The sequence below is a fragment of the Delphinapterus leucas genome, chromosome 11, assembly GCF_059928025.1.
Source record: "Delphinapterus leucas isolate spDelLeu-1000000601 "Yukka" chromosome 11, BTC_Dleu_Yukka2, whole genome shotgun sequence".
Classification (NCBI taxonomy): Eukaryota; Metazoa; Chordata; class Mammalia; order Artiodactyla; family Monodontidae; genus Delphinapterus; species Delphinapterus leucas.
This window is the reverse complement of record NC_143139.1, coordinates 52575205-52591651: the sequence shown is the minus strand read 5'-3', so window position 1 is coordinate 52591651 and position 16447 is coordinate 52575205. Positions and strand designations below refer to the sequence as shown.

The following is a 16447-nucleotide window of genomic DNA, read 5'->3' as shown; positions in this document are numbered from 1 at the left end:
CAGATTCTAAAGCGCTGTCTCCATGGCTCCTGGGATCTGGTCTCTTATTGGTTGGGGTACCTACTAGCCATTGCTGTGCCTCTTGTGTGTCTTTCTATATTGTTGCTGGTTGGCAGGTGTGGCAGGCTCACACCCCACCTGAGAATGCTCTGTGCCAAGTCCTCACTCTTTTACAGCAGCTTTGTCTTCATCCTTCTCTCCTACCTCCACGAGTGCATACAGCCTGAGTTCCCTGAACATGGGGACTTTGCCTCGAAGCCTCTACTCCACTAGCCCACGTGGAACCATGATGAGGAGGAGGTTGAAAAAGAAAGACTTCAAAAGCTCACGTAAGTGAAATGTTAGCCAATGACTTTTGGCCTGGAGGAAACGGGTGGGTCTGTTGGAGTCTTGGATATAAGGAAACCTTCAGGAAGAGTGTTTCACAGGTAGACGCTAAGCAGCTCGCAGCCCTGCGCCAAAGACCGTTGAAATGATCTCTCTTATCGACAAGGTAATGATTGCACCAAATACGGTTTCAGACTGAATTTGTTAGTTCATTCTACCTTTGCCTACAACTTTTGTTTTTGAGATCTTTTTCTTGCTCTTTTGATCTGATAAAATAACCAAAGATGTGATTTTTTTTCTTTAAGACTCCTTCCTTATATTCTGGGTAGTTTTGGACATGAAATCTTTGTTCTTAGTTTCTTATTCACTCTAAAGCAGTTTTTTAAAACTAGGTCCCCCTTTTGATAAATATAAGGGTTCCATGCAGTTGTTTAATATTACTATAAATTTCATACTAAATTATATTTCATGAACCTCCCCCTACAAGAAAGGCAATGATAAGTTTAAACATGCGTTTTCAAACTATATCTCATTCCCCTTGAATGTGCCTTTTCAAACTGTATTTCACTCCCCAAGATTCTAATACTTTCCCCAGGAACGTGCCGCACTGAAAATCTCTGCCCTAACATATATGTCTGTTACTCACTCCAGCATCAGGAAGATTGAAGGATGCTCGTCTTTACAACAAGCATCCTAAGGTCCAGGAATTTCGACCGTGATTCTTAGAAATACGATCTTCTGGGACAGCCAAGCACATTATAGATTAGGCAAGACTAGGAAAATGTGGTTGGCTGCTTGTTTCTGGATAGCTGGTTGTACGTGTAAACAAGAAAAGGGTGGTTGGATGTCTTAGGGAAGAAGGGAAGAAACACAGCACTCCTAAATTTTTCTTTTGTGGTGACGGGAGGGCAGAATATAATCTCTCATCATAATCACATAAGTTTTAAAGGAAGAGAACACCTATCTCTCCAACCAGATCTAATCGTAGTCTAGAGAGGTGTGAGTATTTCTTGGTTTTTTTGGTGGCCATGATTGTGATTCCCGTAAAGAAGCTCAAAGAAGATGGGATCTCTTCCTGTGCTTACCATGGGGATAAAGTAAGGACCACTCTTAAGTTACCTAAACAAAACCAAACCCAGGTACTTCAAGACTGGTGTTAAAGAGAAAATGTTCTTGTGAGGAAGGGTGGTTGGATCTATTGGCTCTGCAGCTGCTTTGCCAGAGATTCGTCTTCAGAGGTGGGTCTGTGGCCAGGCCTACCAATGCCACCATCAGTGTAGGAGACAAGCCATCACCCACACTGGGACATGGTCTCTTCATGTTATAAGAACCTGAGGTTTCCTTACAAGGAAAACCATCGCAAACCTCCACTGTGGTGTATTCATGATATTGACGTGCATATCCCTTCAAATAGAAGATTTGTCATCTTTAGTATAGGTAAATAGAAGGAAGACTGAGAACAAGGAACTTCTAGAGCCTCATATGTTTCTTAGCTGACTCGAGAGAGCAAATTATTTACTCATGGAAGAAATGAGTTGAAGGCAACAGAGTGAACTGGTTATGAGCATAGCCTCTGGAACCAGGTTGTGTGGGTTCTCATCCCAGTGTCATTAATTTCTAGCTCTAGGACCTTGAGCAGATTTTCTAAGCTCTCTGTACCTTGGCCTTCTTAGCTACAAAGTGGGGCTAATTATAGTATTTACCTTATTGGGTAATTGTGAAGATTATATGAAGATGTGTATATGTGTGTGTGTGTGTGTGTGTGTGTGTGTATATTCTCATCACTGAAAGGAACGTGCAGGACAAGAAATACATTCTAGACTATATATTCATATATATATATGATATGTTCATATATATGTATGAACAATGATATATTCTCATATAATCTTCACAATTACCCAATGAAATAAGAACTATAATTATAAATATACTATATATATAATATATATATGCTAGAACAATACTTATTAAATAGTAAGCACTATTGAAGTAAGCACTAGTGTTTGCTATTATGATGCCTATATCTGAGATGTTAACACTGCTTTCAAACTTAGGCATTTTTCACATGGTTCCACTTTGACATAATACATAGGTTGAGTCTTCCATTTAATGCCTCAGGATTTGTGGTGGATATTTTTATATGAGATTTTTTACATAAAATGCCTTCTTGTGCAACACTGCTTACTGAGAGAAAACGGGCTAACAGCCCTCAGCAGGGAAGAGCAGTTAAAACAGATGCATTCATGTTCATACTTCTGCTTTAATGGCCAAACATTTGTTTGTGTGAGGTAAGACTGCTGTCTTGTTTAAGGATATTAGTGACTACAGATAAATGATAATCTGTTTGGTTATCTCAGGTGGATGTTTACACATCTTAAAGTTTTTTGGTTTTTGGGTTTGTTTTTTTTTTGGCTGTGTTGGGTCTTTGTTGCTGCACACAGGCTTTCTCTAGTTGCGGCAAGCAGGGGCTACTCTTCGTTGTGGTGTGTGGGCTTCTCATTGCGATGGCTTCTCTTTGTTGTGGAGCACAGGCTCTAGGCACACGGGCTTTAGTAGTTGTGGCACGTGGGCTCAGTAGTTGTGGCTCGTGGGCTTTAGAGCTCAGTCTCAGTAGTTGTGGCGCACGGGCTTAGTTGCTCCTGAGTCATGTTCTCCAGGCTTGCTCTCATGCCTCTGCACCTCTGTATGTGCTGTGCCCTCTGCCACTTTAGCCCTTCCCTTGTTTTTTTGTTTTTTTGTTTTTTTGAGATACACGGGCCTCTCACTGTTGTGGCCTCTCCCGTTGCAGAGCACAGGCTCCAGATACGCAGGCTCAGCAGCCATGGCTCACGGGCCCAGCCGCTCCACGGCATGTGGGATCTTCCCGGACCGGGGCACAAACCCGTGTCCCCTGCATCGGCAGGCGGACTCTCAACCACTGCGCCACCAGGGAAACCCCCTTCCCTTGTTTTTTTTTTTGATATTTATTTATTTGATTGCACTGGATCTTAGTTGCAGCAGGTGGGCTCCTTGGTTGCAGCACATGGGTTCCTTAGTTGCAGCAGGTGAAATGGGGGTGGAAGGGGAGAGCAAATGATGATACTGAGAAGCTGAGGTTGAGAAGAATGTTGTTTAAGGAATTCTTTTCAAATGGCTGGATCTTTTCAGTCTTGTAAGAAAGACTCAGGAACAGAGCATAAGGGAACATGAGACTGGATGGGCAGGAGAAAATGAACTTATGAAGGATCCTGCGTAGCCTGCTAGAATTAGAGATTTTGTTCTCTAGGAAATCGGGAGCCATTAAAAGATTCTAAACTGGGGGGTGACCTTTGCAGAGTAGAAAAGCCCCTTGGGAGCAATTTGGAGCTGTTAGCAAAAGTTAAGGGGCAAGGACACTGGTTGGAAGCCTATGTAGTAATCTCTACTAGCAGTGATGAGGCTCTACTCTAGGAGAGTAGAGAAGTTGGGGCCTCATCTTAAACAAAGTTAATCTGGCAATAATATGCGGAAAGCACTGGACATGAGGGGACCCAGAAACAGGTATATTAGAATAATTGGAATATGAATTGAATGCAATGAAAGTAATGAGAGCCTGAATTAAGGCATTGGCAATAAGAAGGGAAAAGAGGATTTATACAAGATACATTTTAGTCATCATCCTGGGAGAACTTAGCAACTGATTGGATTTAAGACAATGAGCTGTTGTGAGTCAAAGGTTACTTTGAGATTTCAAGCCTGAAGGACCATCGACATGATGGTCCCGTTCATAGAAATAGCGGTGGCAAAGAGAGAGAGAAGATGATTAACTCAATTTGAAGATGTTGAGTTTGAGGAGTCAGTGAGACATCCTTGTGGATGGGACGTCAAGGAAATGCATCACTGGAGCTTGAGAGAGTCTAGAGAGGGAGACACGAGAAGATACATGAGAGGTCATATTACAGGTGCGCTGGAAGTGAATGGGGGAAAGAATGAGAGTAGAAAACACTTAGGACAGAACCGTGGTCAGCTCTATGTTTGGAGTGCAGAAGGCAAAGGAAGTGGTAAGGGCTGGAAAAGTAAGAAACTAAGAACAAATCTTCATCAAAAGTAAGAGAGGCACTTCAGGAAGAAAGGGATAGTTCCCAAAGCCAGTTGCTGCAGAGTGGTTAGAGAGGACGAGGCCGTTGATTTTGGCAATCAGGAAGTCATCCTCGCGAGAGTAGTTATAGCAAAGGGTGAAGGGAGAAGTCAATTTTAAGCAGTTTGGGAATCAGTACAAATCTATAGAGAAAGGTCAGAAAGCTAGGGGAGTGAGTAGGAAAGTTAGGAAAAATGTCAAGAGAGAAGTTTTTGTGGCACAAAATCACAGAGGGAGTGGAAAGGGAGGGATAGTATCAAAAATAATGAAAGGAAGAATTAGCCTTGTACATCCTCCTGAAATGGGGGTGGAGGGGGAGAGCAAATGATGATACTGAGAAGCTGAGGTTGAGAAGCATGTTGTTTAAGGAATTCTTGTCAAATGGCTGGATCTTTTCAGTCTTGTAGGAAAGGAAGTAAAGTTTGACCCTTAAAAGAGTAGAAATATTTCTGAAAAATCCCATGAGGAATCAAATAAGGTGACAAAATATTACACCACAAAAGATTCCAGAGCCCCATAGAGAATAATGTGAATTCGTCATGACTTTCTGTAGCACCCTTCAGCAACTCAGTAACAGCAGTGGAGTGTCTGGCTGTTACCAAAGAGTACGGTGTGTGAGAGGAGACAAAAATCACATGAGGTGTAAGAATACTAGCAGAGGCATCATTGAAATGGTCACCGGAGGTCCAGGTGGAGTGTGGAGGAACGTGATGTTAGAAAAGGCAACGAGGAAAGATGATGGCTTGCAAACCAGATTCTCACGTGAGGGAGGCAGAAGCTTCTGGAGTGTTCTGCTCCTACCTCACTACCTGCAGTAGCTGTGTTCTTATCTGGAATACAAGGGCATCTCTTACGTGCTTTCATATGAAGGGGGGAAATATCCGTTGCTAAAAATATTGTTTGAAAGCCATTAGACTAGGAGACAAGCGAGAGAAAATGGGACTAGACGTCATAAAGAGGAGAAAGTCAGATCGTAGGGACTTGGGAAGATGGCTCGTAGGGACTTGGGAAGATGGCTCATAAGGACGTGTGATCAATAAGGAGGATTCAGATATTGAGATCCTGGAGCTCTATCCACTTTGAAGGAAGATGGGGTCCAGCATAGGGCTCTGCTGGCAGAGAACTGGAGGAGGATGGAACTTCTAGTAACTGGCATTGAGAGAGATGAAGAACCATCAAGCCAGCATGTTAGGAGATTACGGCCGTGATGTCAAAGGTGCCGAGGACGACGAAGGGTTAGAGGAGGTAGGTTCACAGCCAAGTCCTGAAGTCAGTGGGGAAATGGATGTACTTTGCAAAAACAGAAAACTATGGGTCTGAAGATGAGACAAAGCAGAAATGAATACAGAATATGGAACTTGAAATAGGAGTGATTTGAGATAAACAGCACTGCATACGGGCAGCAAGGAGTATTCTAAACTCTTCTCTCTCCTTGCCCCAGGCAGGGAGCGTGAGGAAAAATAGCTTGTGATTGGAGAGTGTCCTGAGGTGTATGGTGTCATCAGGTTTCAGTTGGAGGAAGGAGGCCAGAGACCTTTATTGGAGGAAGTGGCAGTCAAACGCAGGACCCTACAGGCAGAGAGCTTGCTCACAGAGAGCAAAGGAGGCGCGGGTGCCAGTGAGCAGCGCTGCGAAGAAGGCTTTCCTGGAGGATGCTTCTTCACCACCTAGGTCGGGAATGGGAACTAGACAGCTTTGTGCCTGGGGCCTTGGATGAATATCAGAGAAATGAATGAAATAAGAGATAACAAAACAGGCTGGCGAGCCAGTGGAAAGAACAAGAGCTGAAGAGACCAAATTTGCGGGTAGGAGGAATGTAGGGTTTAAAGGACTCCATTGTGGCAACCCAACGCCACGTTTAGGCTGATGACCAGAACATCCTCATCACCCCAGGAGCCAGACTTGGATCAGTTGTTTCTTCAAAACTGAAGGTCAAGTTGTTTGTAAAAACTGGAACCTTAGGTACAAATGGCTAAAGTGGGGGGAAAAAAAACCACGTTAGACCAGTTAAGCCCAACCCCCATTTTCCTAGATAGGAAGGAGATAGATGACTTACCCCAAGGTCACCCAACTGGTTGCTTAGTGGTCGAGCCAGGACTAGACCCCAGGTACTCTGACCCCAAGACCATCCTCTTCCTACAGCTCCCACAACTGTCCCTGCTATTAGGGGTGGGCCTGAGGAGGGGGCTACACTGATGCTGTGACTTAGATGTGACAAATATTGGGAGATTCATCTATCCTATTCAGCTCTGGTGAAACTTTTTATGCTAAAAGACCAAAACCTCACATCCCACCATTGCCAATGAGTTTTTGTTCCGGAGACATGATCTGTTTCAGAAACGCTGGCGTTCCTGGTGCCTGTTCCAATCTAAAGTCATTTCTTGTGTGTGTGTTTGTTCCTCTAGTGTCATTAGCCTCCAGTACAGTGGGCTTGGCTGGGCAGGTTGTTCACACAGAAACCACAGAGGTTGTGCTCACAGCAGATCCTGTCACAGGATTTGGGATTCAACTGCAGGGCAGTGTGTTTGCCACAGAGACCCTCTCCTCTCCACCTCTGATTTCCTATATTGAAGCTGACAGCCCGGCAGAGAGGTGAGACATTTTCTTTCACGGCATCGTTGTCTGCCCTGCATTTCTCGCTGGCTATCTTTGACTAGCTAATAAATTATGGAACAGTGCTCAACGCAGGAAATGCAAGACGTGACGAACTCTGTTCTGACAATAAAATTTTACGTTCTTGATCAGGTTTGAGACAGAATAGCGAGCATGAGTGCCTTTAGCAGATTTTTGTCCATTGGCGACTAGAGGCTAAATTAAATAAAAAGGGAAAAAAAATCCATTAAAAAAATCTCTGAAGTCCAAACTTCATAATAATTTCTGTGCCATGGGGGAATGCACATTCATCATTACTATATATTGGTTCAGATCAGGTTATAACAATACCATGGTGCTGAATTATTAATTACTTTTCTGGGGTACTTCAAGATTCCCTTGCTCACATTTGTAGCCAAGAAATGCAAGAATGTAGGACATTGCATATAACCGAATCACTTTGCTGTACACCAGAAACTAACACAATATTGTAAATCAACTACACTTTTATTACAAAAAAAAGGAATGTGGGACATTGCAGTTGACCTAATAGGATGCCCACAGCATTAAATAAATGAGACCAAATGCTATTTGCCAGGATCTTGGCAACTTCAAGTGGATAATTATTTACTCCATCTGTGACCTGTAACGTGTGGTTCTAAATTCAGATGTGGGGTGCTACAGATTGGAGACAGAGTGTTGGCCATTAATGGAATTCCAACTGAAGACAGCACCTTTGAGGAAGCCAGCCAGCTCCTCCGAGACTCTTCAATCACAAGCAAGGTCACACTGGAAATTGAGTTTGATGTTGCAGGTATGATCATATAATCTCAAGTCAGCTGCGTAGTCAGGAGTGGACTGCATGTGAATTATGTGGGTTATGTGGCAGGGGATGGGGGAGGAACGACAAATTGTTTTTATGTAACGAACGTGTTTTTGTTTCAGAGGTTCAAGGTGTCATTTTGAACTGAGCATTGCTTTTGTATTATTCATTAAAATGTCACCACAAGAACAATTGAAAATAAATGTGACAAAATGAATAAGTAATAGCTGCTATAAAAGTGATTAAAAAAATCATGTAGCCTTTATTCTTCCTGACTTTTCCCCTATATGCTAGAGAAACCATATTCTTCAGTCACAGGGGCAAGAAATGCCTCTCTTTGACTCTTCCCACTGCAGAAAAAAATATGAAAGTTCTGTGGGGAACAATGAAAATTCATTGGGTGGATTTATTCAAGCCCAGTAGGTAAATATTTGGTCTCTAGCATTAAAGAGAAATCGTACCAGACACTTGTTAAAAATGACAAGGGAGACTTTATTCAAGACTATTTCAGTAGTGATCAAGACTTGCAATAGGAAAGAGATTGAACTCAGCGTCAGTAACAGCAAGTGCATTTGTATGACTTAAGTTTGGCCATGGAAGGAGTCCTTGTCAGTAGCTAATAGGTGTACAGGTTTTAGAGGTCTGTGCTAGTTCCCATTTAAGAAAGTTGTCTTCTCTTAATGAAATACTATCTCACAGACCCAATAATCTTTACCAATCAATAAAGATATGCCTTTGGACATAGGGATCACATTATCCCAACAAATATTTGCTGAATGTTTACTGTGGGCCAGTTACTATTCTATACAGTGGAGATGCAACAGTGGACAGGAGAGGGGAAAAAAAAAAATCCCTGTCTTCATGAAGCTTATATTATAGCAGTACAGAAAGTTAATTTAAAAATTAGTAAATATAAATTTAGGCAGTAATAGTGCTCTGAGGAAAATAAAGCCAAATGGGGGTTAGAGAATGACTGTAGGGTTTTTTTTTTTTTTCCATAGGATAACTCTCTAAGGAAGAGACATTTCAGCAGAGATTTAAAGGTTGAGAAGGAGCCAGCCATGTCAGAATCTGGGAGGAGAGCATTCCAGGCAGAGGGAGCAGCCAGTGTAATAAGCTTGGTGGATTTGAGGAACAGCAAAAAGGGCTCTTGCTGGAGCATATAAGGGAGCTGGGGATAGGAGTCAGGTTTGGATTTGGAGGTGGGGTGGGAGAGGTTGGAACAGGCCAGTGCAGTGCCTTGGTACAATTTTACAAGTGTAACGAAGTCATGGAGCCTGTTACGGAGGGGAGTGAGATAACCTGATGGATGTTTTGGAGAGATCCCTATGAAGTGTAGGGGGGACAGTAGCAAACTTAGAAAGAAACAGAAGATCGTAGCAGAAGATTGGCGGCTTGGACAAGGCGGTAGTGCTAGAGATGGTGACAGAGAGCGAAGTTTAGGATGCGGCTTGAAGCAGAGCTAACATAACTTGCTTATGGGTCGGATATGGAAGATGAGAGAAAGGGGAGATCATAATGATCCTGAGTTATGAAGGTGAGTGGTTGAGCAGATAGCAGTGTCTTTAACTGAGAAGAAGACCTGAAACGTAGAAATTTGGGGATAACAAAAAGAGTTCTGTTTTAAACATGAGTAGGCAAATCCACTGTCAATACTAGGGAAAAAAGGACAAGTACATCCATTCCTTACTCAAGAGACTCTTCCCAAGTACCAGTTACTAAGTGCTAGGTGCTGCGCTATGTTCAGATCATTGAAAGAAAGAATAGAAAGGATCGACATCTTCAAGGACTTTGTATCCAATTAGACACAAGAAAGAACTGCTAAAAGATAAGAATAGACTTGCTGAAAGTGTGTTGCCACTGGAATGCAGAAGGAAGTGCCCGGGAGACTGCAGGCTACCTCCTGGAGCCTGGGATTGGGGTCTCTGCTGGAGAGCAGGACTGAGGAGTGACCAACATGGCGGTGATGGTTAAAGTCATGGAATAAAGGACACCACTAGGGAAAGAGTAGTGTTAAGAAGGGGACTGAGGAGGGGACTTTGCCTGAGGAATACTAAGATTTAAAGGGAAAGGACGCTAGTAAAGGAGACGATGAAGATGCTATAGGAGAAGTGGGAGGAGAACCAAAACTCTTTGGAAGCCAAAGCAAGAGTTTCAAGGCAAAAGTCGCCGTCAATAGCATAAAAGTGCTGTGGAGAATTCAAGTAAGGAAGGCAGGAAAGGAAATGTCCACTGGATTCAGCAATTAGGAAGAAAGCCATCGTAGAGAAGTTTCAAGCAACTGAGGGACAGAAGTCAGATTGCAGGGAGCTGAGGGGTGAGGGAAGAAAGTGTGGAGAAGTACAGACAAGCTATGCTTGTTGTCTGTCTGCCAAGGGGTCTTGGAAGACAGTTTGGCAGGAAAAATGCAGGGAGTAGATGAAAAGGACTGGAGGCCACCATGGGCTCCTCTTTTGAGAACTTCTGCAACATTTAGTTACATACTCGGTGCTCTGTCTTATACTGTCCTATCTTCTTTTTTTTTAATTTATTTATTTTATTTATTTATTTTTGGCTGCGTTGGGTCTTTGTTGCTGCGCACAGGCTTTCTCTGGTTGCGACGAGCGGGGGCTACTCTTCGTTGCTGTGCGCGGGCTTCTCATCGCAGTGGCTTCTCTTGTTGCGGAGCACAGGCTCTAGGCGGGAAGGCTCAGTAGTTGTGGCTCATGGGCTTAGTTGCTCCGAGGCATGTGGGATCTTCCCGGATCAGGGCTCCAACCCGTGTCCCCTGCATTGGCAGGCGGATTCTTAACCACTGCGCCCCACCAGGGAAGTCCTATACCACCCTATCTTCTAATCAGTGGTTCTCAACCAAGGTCAGTTTTGCCCCAGAGGACATTTGGCAGTGTCAAGACATTTAGCTGTAGATGAAAGGAGATGGGACAACAGATAGAAGGGGATTCCACATTCAGAGAGGTGTTATTTTGTTTGGTTAAGACTGGAGAGATTTGAGCATGTTTGGGGCCCAAAATAAATGAAAGAGAAAAGAGATAACTGGTAGATACGGGTTTCCAAAGGGATGAGAAGGGAAGTTATCTAGAACATAGGTAGATAACTCGTCTAAGACAGAAACTAGAAGACCTCTCCCTAGGAGTTTGAAGAGAAAGATGTGAGAATGTAATTACATTTTTAGCTGTGTTTAGGAAGATCATGTAAGAACTGTCAAGCAAGGGTGAAAGGGTGAGCACCTTGGGGAGTTGAAAAGAATGGTGAAGGTTTAGAATAGCTAATGGGGAAATGAATGAGATAACCAACCAGACTCATGTAAAGGGATTTTCAAGCTGGGTGGTAGACCAAGCAGAGTCCAGAAGCTCTAAGTCTATAGCAACATCAAACTGCATGGTCAAGTAGTTTATGTCAGGAGACCTCAACTGCCAAAGAATAAAAGCAAAGACAGTAGATGATTAGATTGATCCAGAGACTGAGATTTCCAGAGAAGTTTCAAAGAAGGAGCATGTAAGTCATAGAGGTTCAAATCGTCGCAGGAAGAGCAGAGGAATGATTATGATAATAGCATCAAAATTATCATGATATTTATCAAATGCTTACTCTATGGCATGTTACTTTTCTAAGCCCTGCCTGTACATTAGCTCATTTAGTCCTTAAAACAGCAATGGAGAAAGTTACTATTATTATGTCCCCAGAAAACGGAGATTCCCATCAATGGTAGGTCTGGGATTTTAACACAGACAGTGCGGCTCCAAAGGCCACACTCTAAGCACTACGCATACTGCCTGTGCTTGAAAGAATCTAGCTTAGAGAGGGACGGAAATCAATAAAGGATCAGCATGAGAGACCAAAAGGAAAGGGAGCACTTAAGGAATTAGGAGTCTTCAGGAAGGAAAATGGGGGGAGTGAGAGGAAGGGAATGAGAAGGCTAACAGCCAGGAGACTGAGGTCAAAGTGGCATATTAGAGTTTAAGATTTCAGAGGTCAAGTAAGGCTCAGGGTAGTGAGCTGCCGAAGTGAGGCGGAGTGGAGGCAAGTATCATTCAACCAGAGGTCTGGAAGTGGGGGATGCAGAGTGATGGGCGGAGCATCTACGTGGTGAAGTCTCTCAGGAGGAGGACGGGACTTGGAATGAGGAGGGAGTATGAACTAGCTGCTCCTGCCATGCACAATCCCATCAAAGTCTCTCTGCAGTTGCTGTTCCCTCTGCCTGGGCAGCTCTTCCCCAACATGTCTGGGTGGTTTGCTCACTTCATTCAGATCTTTGCTCAGATTGCTCAAAGAAGCCTTCCACGACATCTATCACTGTCTGTCCCCTTGCCCAGATTTACAGCTCTTCTTATCCCTTCTTATGCCATGATGTTATGGGGTATATTTGTTTGTTCATTGTCTTGTCTTCTCCAGTAGGAAAATCTATGATGTCAGGGACTTTGTGCCTTTTGTTCAAGAATGTACCCCAGCACCCAGAATAGTGCTTGGAATACAGGAGGCTCTCAGCCAATACTTGGTGAATGAATGAATGAATGAATGAAGTACAGTTGGCACTCCTGAGAGACTAGGATCAGGAAGTTCAATCTGCACCAAGAATTGATTTAATACCCATTGCTTCTCTGAGGTTCCTCGTCTCTTGGTGCTGCTTGTTTCTTCACATCTGCTCCCTTTGTCCCTGTACAAGTTTTCTGTGACTTCTGACTGTACATGATCGCCCCATCCTTGCTAACATGCCCAGCCAGGACCAGCCATTTTTAACTTCTAATTCCCAAGAAAAAGCACCTAAGTGGCCCAGCTTAGGTGTAGCATCTTCCCCTTCCCGTCAGCTGTGGCCAAGCAGAAGCCAGTAAAAGACCTCGTAAGAATCAGTCAGATGGCACTGAGGGTATACCTTTCAAAGAAGGCTGTCCTGTGGCCCCAGAATGTACTTATTATAATTGTAGAACATTCATGGCGGGAGGACTGTTATAATCCAATACCTTCATTTATTTATGAATGGGAAAACTGAGGTGCGGAAACTCAAGGTCATACAGCAAAGTGAACGGTAGATCCCGGGTCTGTTGACTTACACCTGTCTTTTCCATATCGTATTACACTCCCTCTTCAAAACGATATTAGGTTTCCCAGCATGAAACAGCAGGATTTCTGAGCTTCTGCCCTACTGACATTGTTTGTTGAGGGGTGGTGTCTCTCCTGTGCACTGTAGGATATCGAGGAGCATCTACTCACTACATCCCAGTAGTGGAATGGCCAGCACGATTGACCTTCTCCATAGCAGTGTCTACTAAGTATTTACTTGTGCTATACACGCATTTTTATTTTATGTGTATCACTCCTAATTGTCTGGATATGAACCACCATTCATTTCCAGTTCTTCCTCAGAAATATACCCAGACACTAATTCTCAAACTATTGGATCTTAGAGATTACCTATCTCTATTTTATAAACATTCTAAGTGACACAGACAGTGCTTAAAAAGCTTGACGGTGAGTACACTTTTGCCTAAATCTATCTCTTTTTACGTGGGTACCACTGTCCAAACAAATTGTAGTAATGTTAAAGGGATTTTTCTTACGCTGAAGTTACTTATAACCCCATCATTCTAATAAACAAAAGTTTATTTTTTTTATATTTCTTTACCAAAGTCCTTTACCATACATATAATTTTGTAAAGCTATAATCATAACATATGCACAGTTTACATTCTGCCCTTTCAATACTGTCTTTTAAATACCAGTGTACAATATAATGAATGCTTAAAGTTTCTACTTTAATGCTGAAGTTACTTTGTTGGAAAAAATACAGCTTTGTCCTGGCAAGAAGCCTCCGTGAAAAATCCTATCGAATGTTGTTTGCCATCATTACTAGAATCCCCAGTGTTTTTCTCTGTGTGAGTGGGAGTTAAACATTTACATTTGCCCCCGTTATAATTCCTTAATTTTTTCAAATCTCACAAGGGTGTCCAGGTTGATGAATTGTGATGTGGTGGTTATCTTACTGTGCCAACAATGAATGCTTTGGGCAGAAAAAGCAGACCAGTTGGAAAGAAAGAGGACTTTGTTTACCCAAATGTGTTTTTAATTACAGTATTAACAAAGATAAAGCAAAACCAGGGAAGCACAAAATAATCACATGGGAGTGTAAGAAAATAAATGTTCTGTTTACTTACTCTAAACCTGTTGTTTCTCCAAATATTGGATCTTTTTCCTCTTTATTATTATTTCCTTAAGAAACCCCAAATTAAACGTGCCTTGGCTTTAACAACCAAGTAATTGTATGGGGGGGAAAATTACCAAATAGAAAATAAATCATGTTGACATTTAAGATTAAAATGAAGCCACAGCTTGATCAAAGAGATTCATACGTTGATATTTATTCATTATAAATATTTCAAATCTTATGTAGTCAAAAGTGATCTATTACTGTTTTCCAGGAAGTGATAATGTTTCCTTCAGTGTCATTAACAATGTTAATCTTGGTCAAGATTCCCTACATTAAAAATGTAAAGCAAGGGCTTCCCTGGTGGCACAGTGGTTAAGAATCCGCCTGCCAATGCAGGGGACACGGGTTCGAGCCCTGGTCAGGGAAGATCCCACGTGCCGCAGAGCAACTAAGCCCGTGCGCCACAACTACTGAGCCTGCGCTCTAGAGCCCGCGAGCCACAACTACTGAGCTTGTGTGCCACAACTACTGAAGCCTGCGCGCCTAGAGCCTGTGCTCCGCAACAAGAGAAGCCACTGCAATGAGAAGCCCGCGCACTGCAACGAAGAGTAGCCCGGCTCGCCACAACTAGAGAAAGCCCACACGCAGCAAAGAAGACCCAACACAGCCAAAAATAACAAATAATTTTTTTTTTAATGTAAAGCAAAATGTTTCTATAGTAACTATTTTAGATCTGTGTTTTTCAGGCCCTTATGAATCAAAGACTCACTTGTATAGCATCTTGGGCAAGATGTCATATACATACGTGGATACACATATACATACATTATGCTCCCCTCCCCTTTCACAGAGAACGTTTTCGTAAAACGGATAACACTAAAACAAACATACATGAAATGAGTTCTCTAAATAGCAAAGCTATTTAGCTGCAAGCCACAGAAATGCACTCAAGCTAATTTAGACAGGAGAGGCATTTCCTGGAAGCACACTGGTGTTTCACAGCCTTTGAGGACAGGGAATAGGCAGCCCCTGGAAGAGCTAGACCCAGGGGCTGTCAAGGCTAACCACTGGCTCTCTCCAAGACCTCACACTGTCCTCAAGTACACTTGTTTCTTTCTGCCTTCTCTCTGCAGCCTGGCTATTGGTGCGGATGGGCCAAACTAGCCTCTTCCAAATACCCTGTCTGCCCCCAGTCTGCATGCTAATTCCAAATTCCTAAACTTTCTCTTTTGGTGGTGGGAAGCAGGTAGTAATTAGCCTTCACAAAGATTCAGAGAAGAGATGAAAGGAAGGATTTGAGAGATCTTTTAGAAGTAAATATTTGTGATACTTGGAGCACCTGAAGTAAGGAAGTAAAGCATACCGAGGTGGTTATTACTTAACCTCATTTCTCTTTTTCTGCCCCAATATATTAAAATTAGCCAGTCTTTTTGAAATCTACTGGGGGAAATAACTAATTTTATCTATCTCAAGTTCCGACTGGGAAATGGGAAGGATACAAATTCTTCATGAATAAATAAACAAATAAATATATGTTGTTACTTCCTGGCACATCTTAGATTAGTCTTAGTTGAGGACAACATCTGTGACACTCAAGGGGCCACACCTGACAGGACAGGAGAATTAAGAAGAGAAGGAGGAAGTGGGAGAAGGCGACAGATTCCCTCACGCCCCAGCGAAATGAGGAAAGAACTGGGAAGAAGGAAGAAGCCAGAGGGGGCAGACTTGCCTTTACCCAGCAGCCCTGGCTGAAACTTACCAGGGCAGTTTGGGGAACCTTCTTTACAGATGACTTTCTAGAAGCCTGGAGGGCCCAGGAAAATCAAAATTTTACTGCGTGCTCCTGTTTGTCTATGGCAGTTACTCTGAGTTGGAAGATCAGGTTCTGATCTTATTATTATTATTACTTTTTTTTTTTTTTTTTTTTTTTTTTGCGGTACGCGGGCCTCTCACTGCCGTGGCCTTTCCCGTTGCGGAGTACAGGCTCCGGACGCGCAGGCTCAGCGGCCATGGCTCACAGGCCTAGCCTCTCCGCGGCATGTGGGATCTTCCCGGACCGGGACACGAACCTGTGTCCCCTGCATCGGCAGGCGGACCCTCAACCACTGCACCACCAGGGAAGCCCAGGTTCTGGTCTTACAAAAGGTTTACTGCCTAAATTCTTCATGGGCAAGTAGAAAAGGCCAGGAAGAGCAGGTTAAGACAGATGAAGGAAGGAAGTACTCTGCTTCCATGAGGCCACCCCCACCTTTCACCTCTGCTTTGCAGAGACTCAAAACATGTTAAAAATGTGATTAACAAATTGGACTAGGGGCCTGAGGACCGAATAGTTCTACCCACATCACAGCAGCTGTAGTTAATTCTTTGTGGCGGTTTGGGAGCTAGATTGGCGCAAAATGAAGCAGATAAAGTGGTTTCATTCCGACATCCCACAAGCCTCCCCTTATGCTAATGTTTCCTTTGT

General features: G+C 43.1%; 1 protein-coding gene across 1 annotated transcript in view; it reads left to right on the top strand.

Annotated features, from left to right (window-relative positions):
* Positions 1–16447, top strand: part of GRIP1 (glutamate receptor interacting protein 1) — a 266616-nt gene that overhangs the window by 171240 nt on the left and 78929 nt on the right. Inside the window, 3 exon segments of the mRNA XM_089919997.1 lie at positions 177–329; positions 6832–7018; positions 7687–7832. Coding sequence (XP_089776123.1) covers positions 177–329; positions 6832–7018; positions 7687–7832 — 486 coding nt within the window.